Genomic DNA, 11,099 nt, shown 5'->3' with positions numbered 1-11,099 from the left:
TGTGTTATCTCCTATAAAATCTAAACTTCTGCAACCAGGGGAAGGGTATTAATTTAGTATATTTTCTGGTACGGGTATAAGACTGTTACCTTTATTACACACACTATTTGTCTGTATCGTTTCGAAAATGTCAAGACATTCTTTTGCTACTATTACAAAGATAACTAATTTGCGTCTACTATTATGGGGTTTCTAATGGCTATTTCATGTCTTTCTCTCTCACGGAAGAGGTATTCGTATATTTTTCTGGTAGATTTTTAACTTAATGTCATGTTGATGAGTAGACCTATTCTAGCAAGACATATCTGCCTCTCTTTCTCTAACGGCCACCCGTGGCACAGCGGTATGTCTCCGGACTTATAACGCTAGAAACCGGGTTTCGATACCCGTGGTGGGCTAAGCACAGATAGTCCATGCTTAACTTCAAACAAACAAACTTTCTCTAACGTATTGTGATTAGTTGATGAGTTGGTTCAAGGTCAAATCAAGTTCGTTTGTTTGAGGTTAAACACAAAGCTACACAATGGAGTATCTGTGCTGTGCTCACCACAAGTATCAAAACCCGGTTTTTAGCGTTGTAAGTCCGCAGACATACCGCTGAGGGCTTTCAAATTAAGCATCACTTTGATCCAGGAAAAGCATCAGATTGCACCATTTTGCCTCATTGAATTAAAATATTTTCTGGGGCAGTACTTGCACCCAAAAATGTCATTTTTCAAACGTGTCACAAACATGTTCCTAATATTTAGCAGCCCTGACTATGATTTACCTCCCACGGTAACACTTAACGCTTCCTTCGTACCAGTTGATGAAATTCCAACTGAAATATGTTCTGGGGGAGCACTGTCAGTTCTTTACCGCACCCAAAAATTAAAATTTTCAAACGTATCACAAACATGTTCCTAATATTTGGCACCCTGATTGTGATTTACCTCCCGCGGTAACACTTAACGCTTCCAACTGAAATATTTTCTGGGGGAGCACTGTCAGTTCTTTACCGCACCCAAAAATTAAAATTTTCAAACGTATCACAAACATGTTCCTAATATTTGGCACCCCTGATTGTGATTTACCTCCCGCGGTAACACTTAACGCTTCCTTCGTACCATTGCTGAAAATACTTTCTCATGTGACGAATTTGTGTTTGCTAACAACATAGTCACTCCTTGTATGACAAAACTCATATCGTAAACATTACAATATCAACTCTATTAAACGTAATATCACCTATTATATTACTTTTTTGTTTAAACTATGTCTCTATAATCAATAACATAATATGTGTGAATGGTGCCCCAAAAAGTACATTTTGTGCAGCACATAATAGTGCAAGTGCAAACTGAATATATGAATAAATTAAGTAGATGTGCACTTGACTAATTTTTTGATAGGAAAATTGCATACCCATCCCTGCCCTTGATAACAGCTCAACAGATCTGGTGAAAGTCTACAAGTAAAAGTTAATTCTTACTCCATAATGGACTTTCTTTTAGAAGCTCCTGTAATGCACTTTAAATGTCTTGCCTTGAAAGTTTTGCGGGTTATTTTAAGGAGACTATATTCCTCTGTCTTTTTTATTTCTTGAAAGCTTGAAAGAACACGAATAAATTGGCAAAAATGAGCAAAATCTCTTGAGGATTTTCAGTAGGTTTCATTCTCCAAGAAAATTGTTTTAAGACAAGGGAAGTGGATCGGAAGTGAAGAGGTGTAGAAGTCGAGCCGGGAAATTTGGCAGAAATGGCAAAGCAGTTTCGTCACTTCTTGTTCAAACCAGCCCATTTCACAGTAGAGATGTGATCAAGATTTCTACTGTCTGAATTTGGTGCATTTTACGCGTTAAATTTGATAATAATAATATTGAATTTTGCTTTTGTATTCCATATCAAGAAGTAAAAAATATCTTAAAAACATTGTAATTGTGAAATACCTCTATAATTCAAGCTTAAGCGCTTATTATAACCCTAGTATAAACAGAAAGTTAAATGGTGTGAATCAGAAAAGAGCGGGAAACTTAAACAGTAGGAATATATTTATTCTTCACATTGTTGCTGATTTTCTGTTACTATATATTTTGGTTATTATAGGAAACAGGCCAAAATTCTGAAAACTTTACTTACAATCCTTGAATTATAGAATTCTGCTGTGGCGGGAGTTTTACTGAAACTCGACTATTAACAATAGTTACTGCAGTAACGATATACGGGTTATTCTATAAAATATTTTTATTATTCAATATATGAGAAATTTTAATATGAATTTGGTTTGCTTTTGGACTACTAAGTTAGCATACCAAGTTTGGTCTAGATCGGTCAGCTCGTTTAGGAGGAGATGCGTCCACAGACAGACTGAACGTTTTTCTTGTTATTGGATACTTACCACACCGGCCGGCATGGGTTAATATGTATAGCGTATTTGTGAATAACGCAGGTATTGTTCATTTCTATCCTCAGCTCTGGAAAGTAAAGGTTACAAAGCGATTCGTGTATATAGCCATTTTATATATATTTTTTGCCACTTGTTCTGTGAATTATACAAGTATATGTTTCTTATTTCAGTCAGTTTCTGCATCTAAACGACACCGGCATCCTAGACGTTCTGATGGTAGTGTATCTGACAGTTCAAATAGCATCTTTATAAAACAGGTAAGATTAATCATGTTTTGAAGAGTAACTGTTAAATGCTGAACTCAAAAAGCAATCGTACTGAAAATACAGCGCATGTCTGTAATCCTGCCATTCGCTAATGTAATTTCAGTTTATTTCAAGTTATTGTCAAAGCACTTACCGTGTGTTTTAATTCAGTCTTTAAAATAATATTTCCACAGTTGCCCATAATAGTATATAGATAATCCAAAGTTTAGCCTATACCTGTGAACATTACCACACGTTCAGGCCTGATTTATCACTGTTTGTAATATTACTACGCGATTAAGCCTGATATATCACTAATAGTAACATTACCACGCATTCAGGCCTAGTATATGACTAAGTGTAACATTAATATGTATCGACACTAAGTATATCATTGTAATACGCATTTAGACCTAATATATTACTGATTATAACATTACCATGCGTTCTGTCCTGTTATATCACTAATGTTAACATCACCACGCGTTCAGTCTTTGTCACTATCTGTAACATTACCATGCACTCAGGCCTTACGTATATCACAAGTTGTAACGTTATATGATGCATGTAGGCTTGACTTCAGTCTCTTTATAAGTATGTATTGCTATGCATTTAGGCCTGATTTTTGAGTTAGCCTATATACGTGTAACATTACCACGAACTTAGGCTGAGTTCAGTTTACGCAGAATATCTGGTTTATTACTTGTAATGCAGAAAACCTGGTTGATTACTGTTTGTAGTATTACAACGCAGGAGACCTCGTTGTTTAGTAGTTGTAACATTACTACGCAGAAGACTTTCTTGATTACTACTTGTTAGAGATGTGCAGTTCGTGAATGATTCGTTACGGAGAATCATGGAAATCAAGTCAGAGTTCTATATAAATCGATTCTCTTGATTCAACCAATCAACAAACTATGTGACAAATAATAATAATATAAACTCACGAAATGGTTCAGAAACTCTTGAATCCAGTATGATAATCATAATAATAATCATATTCAAAAATCATAAACAAATAATGTATTATTATTATGTTACTACAACAAACATACCCAACCATTGTGTTGTTTAGATGGTTTACTTTTTTGTTAATTTTCAATAACTACAGCTGATAGATTTTTATAAGGTTGTCAAACTTTTAGCTAAACCATGTTGAATAGTTCATATTCTGAAGTTTTCTTCAGGAGTTTTACTGAAATGTGTTTTTCATGTTTAAGAGGCACAGCTACTGATACAGCCAATTTTAGATTGTATATCTAGTCATTTTACATTAAAATAACCCTTTGTATCCAAGTGCTTCAGTCCAGGTGTGTTTATTTCGTTTCAATGAATCAAACGAACGAATTTATCGAACCGAGTCATAACTTGAACTAAATCAAATGAATCGAGTCAATAAAATAAATCGAACTACTCATCATTACTACACAGAATACCTGGTTGATTAGTACTTCTAACATTACTACACATAATACCTGGTTGATTAGTACTTCTAACATTACTACACATAATACCTGGTTGATTAGTACTTGTAACAATACTACACAGAAGACCTGGTTGATTAGTACTTGTAACAATACTACACAGAAGACCTGGTTGATTAGTACTTGTAACAATACTACACAGAATACCTGGTTGATTAGTACTTGTAACAATACTACACAGAAGACCTGGTTGATTAGTACTTGTAACAATACTACACAGAAGACCTGGTTGATTAGTACTTGTAACAATACTACACAGAAGACCTGGTTGATTAGTACTTGTAACAATACTACACAGAAGAACTGGTTGATTGGTACTTGTAACAATACTACACAGAAGACCTGGTTGATTAGTACTTGTAACAATACTACACAGAAGACCTGGTTGATTAGTACTTGTAACAATACTACACAGAATACCTGGTTGATTAGTACTTGTAACAATACTACACAGAAGACCTGGTTGATTAGTACTTGTAACAAAACTACACAGAAGAACTGGATTATTCGTACTTGTAACAAAACTACACAGAAGAACTGGATTATTCGTACTTGTAACAAAACTACACAGAAGAACTGGATTATTCGTACTTGTGACAAAACTACACAGAAGAACTGGATTATTCGTACTTGTAACAAAACTACACAGAAGAACTGGATTATTAGTACTTGTAACAAAACTACACAGAAGAACTGTATTATTAGTACTTGTAACAAATATACAGAAGAACTGGTTGATTAGTACTTGTAACAAATATACAGAAGAACTGGTTGATTAGTACTTGTAACAAATATACAGAAGAACTGGTTGATTAATAGTTGTAACAAAACTACACAGAAGACCTGGTTTATTAGTAGTTGTAACAAAACTACACAAAAGACCTAGTTTATTACTACTTGTAACATTACTACGCAAAAGAGTTGGTCTATTAGTACTACGAAGAATAGCTGGTTGACTACTGCCTGTAAATTTAGAATGTACTAAGCCAGGTTTCAGTAAAGTGATAACTTGTGGTCGTTACCCTACCCGCGAAATGTAACCTTATCTTGTCGACTTGTTCATATGTGTTTTTGCTATGTGGAACGGGTTGGTGTGTGACCTAGTGGTTACTGTGAATCCAAGAGTCCATGGTTTGAATCCCATTGCCGAAAAATTGCTCACTTTACTTTTTGGCCGTGGTACGTTATTTAAGTGATGGTCAAACCCCACTATTCGATTAGATTAGCTCAAGATTTAGCTGTGGGTGCTGTTGACTAGCTGCTTTTCCTCTAGTCCATAAATTTAAAATCATGGACGGCTAACACAGATGGTCTTTGCGTAGCTTTGCGCGAATATCCGAAACAAATAAGCGATTTGGAACAAAAAATCTACAGTAAAATTCTTCTTGTATATATTATTGACAAACTATTTCCATGGTGTGCTGTTTCTTGCGTGTCTTACTTTTATTATTAAAACACGCGAGCCAATACGATCAGAGTCGATATAGTCATAGCAACCACGCCTGTAGATACGGATGGTGGTGGAATGTGTTGTGGAAGCAGCAATTATCCAGGAGATCGGTTAAAAATTTAGTTTAATAAAATTTACTTTTTACTTCTTCTGTAAAAAAAAAGAATGATGCAAACGTGTATATGGATATTTATGTGTTTTGATAAATGTTAGTAAAATGTACTCGGCAATTACTATTATTATTGTGACGGATTTATTATTATATATTTATTTGAGTATCGATGTTTGTTTAAATTAAATTCTATTTAGAAATGTACATAACTTGTACTGTTAAATATTTATTCGAAACTCTCGCCTGTTCTCTAAAGTCACAGAAGATTCTCGGGTGTAAGAATCAACAATATATGTGTGTACGTCAACGCTAGTGTTAGCGTCAGTATTGTTACGTGAAACTGAAATTTCGAGAAACTCTCCACACGCCTTTGAATATAACCAACGCGACGCGCCAAAAAACAGTATCTATTATTGATGTGCTATAAACTTCGTTAGCTATAACTGTGATTAATGCTTATTAATCGGAACTTCAGATATATTGACCAGGAACGTTTATAAATTTCGAACCATACAAATCATTCAACTTCAATTGATTCACATCGGACATTAGTACTTTTACGAAAACATTACCTAACGTCCCTGGTAGGAAAAATCGGCGTGTGATAAGTGAAGACCACAGAGCTAGCTAGCTCCCTATTAAGTGAATTGTACCTACATCAACTCGAAATTAACTCGCTCATCGTCAACCCTCGATAAGATATCAAGGAAGTTCCAGACTAGAAAGAAGACTTTATATTGCTTGTAAGTTTGTAAAACTTTAGTATATAAATCATTGTTTGTAATAACTACTTGTAATAACTGTTATTGTAAATTGTATTGTTGTTTGCATATCAAAATATATTTGTATTAAAAAAGAAAACTGTATGTATCAATCTTGTTGGGAAATATCATAAATTGGAGATATATCGGCATTCGTTTAACTACTAAATCTAAATTACAATATAACTCAGTTTTAGGCTATTTGAAATTGTAATACGTAACATTATACGTGGTAAACAATACAAAACGTTTCAAATCTTTGAAGATTTTGACTTTTGACGATGAAAACCAAATTAGAAGTCTGATGGTTCAAAGAACTCGTAGTGAAGGTACAGTACTTTCATTATTGTTTTTTTTTTCGTAGAGATTAATGCTATTACATTTTAAAATATGGAACTAGAACGGAAAATATATAAGTGATAATAATCGGATAGAAAGATAAAATGAAAAATGTCAGGCGTTTTCACATAGTATTGCCATATAAACAAACAGTCTTCATTTCTTTTTCAATAAACCCAGATGAATGAAAGAATGTTGAAATTCATTTTTTTACTTCGAACAACAAAAGCAGCTAGCGTTCACGTACGAAACAATACATTCATTTTCGTTGCAGACTTTGTAAAAATAAAATTTTAGAAGATTTTTGCGTTACATTTTATCATGTCTTGTGGATCAGGCTAGTCATCCAATTAGATTTTTTAGTTAACTGGCTTTTGATATAATAAATACAATATTTTAAAACTGACTTTAAGAATAATCAAGAAAACAATCTAGAATTAGTCATTGTCTGTTCTCAAAGAAAAAAAAATGGTTAGGGCGCTTAACTCGCAATCTGAGGGTCGCGGGTTCGAATCTCTGTCCCACCAAACATGCTCGCCGTGGAGGCGTTATAATGTGCAATCAATCCCACTATTTGTTGGTAAAAGAGTAGCCCAAGAGTTCGCAGTGGGTGGTGATGACTAGCTGCCTTCCCTCTAGTCTTTCAGTGCTAAATTAGGGACATTAGCGCAGATAGCCCTCGTGTAGCTTTGCGCGAAATCCAAAAAACAACAAACAAACTAAAAAAAATTGAGTGAGAGGCTATTCTAAAACTCTTAAATTCATCATAGAAATAATCCCAAGCAAAATATCAGACTTATCACATAAATGATTTAAAACTGACCATAAAGCTTATCAAATACATTATCTGACACTTACTTTAAATCTAATGAAAGAATAATTTAAAACTAACTTTGCAACATGTGTAAAAATGACGAAATTGGCTCAGAAGGAAAAGCAAAGAAAGTATCCATGTCATCATCACGTCTGCTTTGCTTCAAATATAGGCACAATGATTATAAAAACTAAGCAAGAACTATTACACTACCTTGTAGCCGTTACCAGGACAACATACAACTAGTAATATCATACTAACCATGTAGTATCAACAAAGTAAACATAGAACCATTAATATGTTACCACTCCTGTTGTAGCTTAAATTTCAAAATTCAATTCCCTCAGCAGTTGGGAGGATCATAATAAAATCAGGAGTATCATATTGTCCCTGGAATAGTTACAACGATCAATATGGGACCAGTGATATCATGCTTTTCCTGCAGTAGTTATTACAAGAATCAGCCTAGGACCAGTGATATTATACCACACATGTAGTAGTCAGGATGATCAAGATAGAACCATTAATATCATTCTACCTCTGTAGTAGTTAGATGGATCAAAACAGAACCTATGATATCAAACTACCCCTCTAGTAGTTAAAAGGGTCAACATAGAAATAGTAATATCATACCAACCATGTAGTAGTTACAGATCAAAAGAGAACTAATAATACCATACTCTTCATGTAGCAATTTCAATGGTCAACACAGAACCAATAATATCAATACCACTCCTGTAATACTTAGAAGATCTTACTCAGGTACCTCTGCCACGTTGGGCTACAGCCATGCTGAAGATTAACCGGTCACTCACATATCCATCACTATGATAACCACATTAGTTTCAAATGAACAGGCAAGGCTGTCTAGGTCCTCTGGTGATGCCTCCATCTAGACATTATCTGGTATGGCAGGAGTAAAGCATCTGCTTGATATGTTGGGTTAATGGCGAATGGAATGCCCACTTTGATGAACAGTAAAGGTGCCAAGGTTTTTGAAAAATGGCTCTAAAGGTTCATGAGAACCAACAACAAGTGGTAAATGCTATCATTACAGCTCCAGAAAACTAACAGATCCAAAGTTTGGCCTGACCGCTGAAGGATGTGGTGTTAACCATGCTCTCTCGGGGTTGGGTGGAGCTTATTACATCGCTCTGTGAGTACAAGGGCGAGAGATCAAGTTTCTCATTGACACCAGAACACTGGTAGATCTTGAAATATGTTTATCAAGGCCTCCAAATATGACCATTATTCTAGCCAGTGGATACAAACTTTATTCTGGCAAATGGTGGTAAAATAGACATAAGGAGAAAAGTAGATTTCAGGATGAATGTACATTGAACTGTAGAAATATATATATAGCATAGAGAGAATAACAGTGCCTCTGTGCACACATGTGGTGTTCTGTGACTTGCTGCAGACGAAGTCCTGTGCATTGATAATGTGCAACGTGGTTATAGAAGCCATGCACGAAATGAACTGTTTCTTGTCTAGGAAACAATCATCATTACCTTAGACAATCTGTCTGAGGAGGGATGACGCTCAAGTGTTGTTTTCTAAGTATGGGTAACAACTATCCAGCTTTGCACTGGAATCTTTACAGGTGTGTTAAACAAAGTGTAAGTAATCGAGGCATGCTGGGGCTGAATCTGTCAAACCACTGCCAAAAGCAAATACACAGCTACCAATACTTCTGAGATCATTGTTTGAAGACTGTGCAAACAATCTAGATCAAATGCAGCAAAAGTAGCTCAGTGAATTTTTGGTTGAATGTGCTTATGCATTTGTGGGACTACAACAAAAAATCAGATGACACACATTCAATAATATAACCACCACACTGGGTGTGGCTAGTGCTGAAATACAGTAGATGTTGAAGGATGGAGTTATACAACCTTCAGCGAGTTTTAGGTTGTCTAGAGTACTGATTATCAGGAAAATGGAAAGTATGCCAAGATTCTATGTTGAGGAGTGAGTGTAGTCTGGATGTCTTAAAATGTTCTTGTTTGTTCAACACTTTAGATCTGGTATCTGGATACCTGTAAGTCAAGCTGGACAATGAAACCAGCCTGATAACTGCTTTTAATACAAGCAACGGCTTGTATGAGTTTGATGTCATGCCATTCTACCAGTGTAACGTGTCCATCACTCTCGAAAGGCTGTTGTAACCAACACTGAAGGGGCTGCAATGGGAGATGTTCATTGTCTACATGAATGATGCTTTGATGTTTGGTTATATGTTTGAGTCTGTGGATATATAAAGCGGATATTGAAACTGAGGAAAGTGCACTCTCATGCACACAGAAATGGTGTTTCTTGGTCATATTATAGGTAAAAATGAGTCTCTACAGACCTCACTAAGATAACAGTGGTAAGATATCAAAAGAGAAGTCAGCAGTTTACTGTGCTGTGAGTCCTATTACCAGTGGTTTTCTATTTTCACTAAAACTTAAACGAACTTTCGATGTAGCAAGAAAGGAATGTGACCAAACATTTCAATCCTTAAATCTTTATTTAGTGGATATTCCTGTTCTGGTCCGTCAATAACAAAACAGGGAGTTTCTGTTGGACAACAATACCAGCAATAATGGAATTGGGTAATTATTATTACACTTGCAGGACATTACACTTGCTAACCATTTTTCACTGTTCATGAATGTAGTTATTGTACAATGCAAAAATAACTGCTTGCAGTTGTAGTTTCATAAAATACTATCACCACACCTTGTATGATAGGAAGTTAACCATCCAATGGACCATGCTTCACTGAAATAGTTATTTAATTTTAAAAATCCAGAAGGGATAATAACACATTAGATAACAACACTGCAAGAGCAACCTTTGTTTTTCATAGTGCATTGCCTGAGCCCCAACAAAAAAAAATGTGGATGGACTATCTCACCACATGGCGAGTACTTGTCCATTCATGGAATATCATGATCTTCAACACCGTGTGGTACTTGAAACCATTTTTGATATAGAAATGTCGATCCATGCGGTATAGATTTTAATAAATGGATGCCACGATTAACCCCTTTGAAACAAAGGAAGAACAAGTGAAGGATCAAGATCTAGCATGGGTGATCCTTGCTGTGCAGCAAAGAAAAGCTTGGTCAGTACAAATAGAGGAACTTAGCACATAACCTGTGACACTTTTATAGTCAGTTATGAGTGCAGGAAAGTACATTGTACCATCAATATAAGTCACCAAACCATCGGCTGTGCTGCAGTTAGTGGTCCCCAGGCTCTAAGGCAAGAGATTCTCCAAACTTTGCATACCTTTGAAATATTCATGAACCGGTGAAATTATCAGTAGTAAATGAAATCCACAGAAAGAAGCTTAGATGTAATATCAAATATAAATTTCCTGTATCAAGAGTTTTATTTATTTGTTGTGATAGACTATTGTCAGTAAAACAGACGGAAATATTTTCATAAGCAAACAGTTTTACTGAATATTTTCTTAAAATTGTTTCAGTACAATATGAATAACACTTGAATAAATGCTA

General features: G+C 35.2%; 1 protein-coding gene across 1 annotated transcript in view; it reads left to right on the top strand.

The window, feature by feature from the left end:
• Positions 1–11,099, top strand: part of LOC111085613 (voltage-dependent L-type calcium channel subunit beta-2-like) — a 67,714-nt gene that overhangs the window by 3,796 nt on the left and 52,819 nt on the right. Inside the window, exon 2 of the mRNA XM_022385043.1 lies at positions 2,556–2,642. Within this exon, the coding sequence (XP_022240751.1) occupies positions 2,556–2,642 (87 nt within the window). The remainder of the gene's footprint in view (positions 1–2,555; positions 2,643–11,099) is intronic.

The sequence above is a fragment of the Limulus polyphemus genome, unplaced genomic scaffold (assembly GCF_000517525.1).
Source record: "Limulus polyphemus unplaced genomic scaffold, Limulus_polyphemus-2.1.2 Scaffold507, whole genome shotgun sequence".
In the NCBI taxonomy this organism is placed as follows: domain Eukaryota; kingdom Metazoa; phylum Arthropoda; class Merostomata; order Xiphosura; family Limulidae; genus Limulus; species Limulus polyphemus.
The sequence above is the reverse complement of the archived record's forward strand: the minus strand, read 5'-3'. Positions and strand labels throughout refer to the sequence as shown.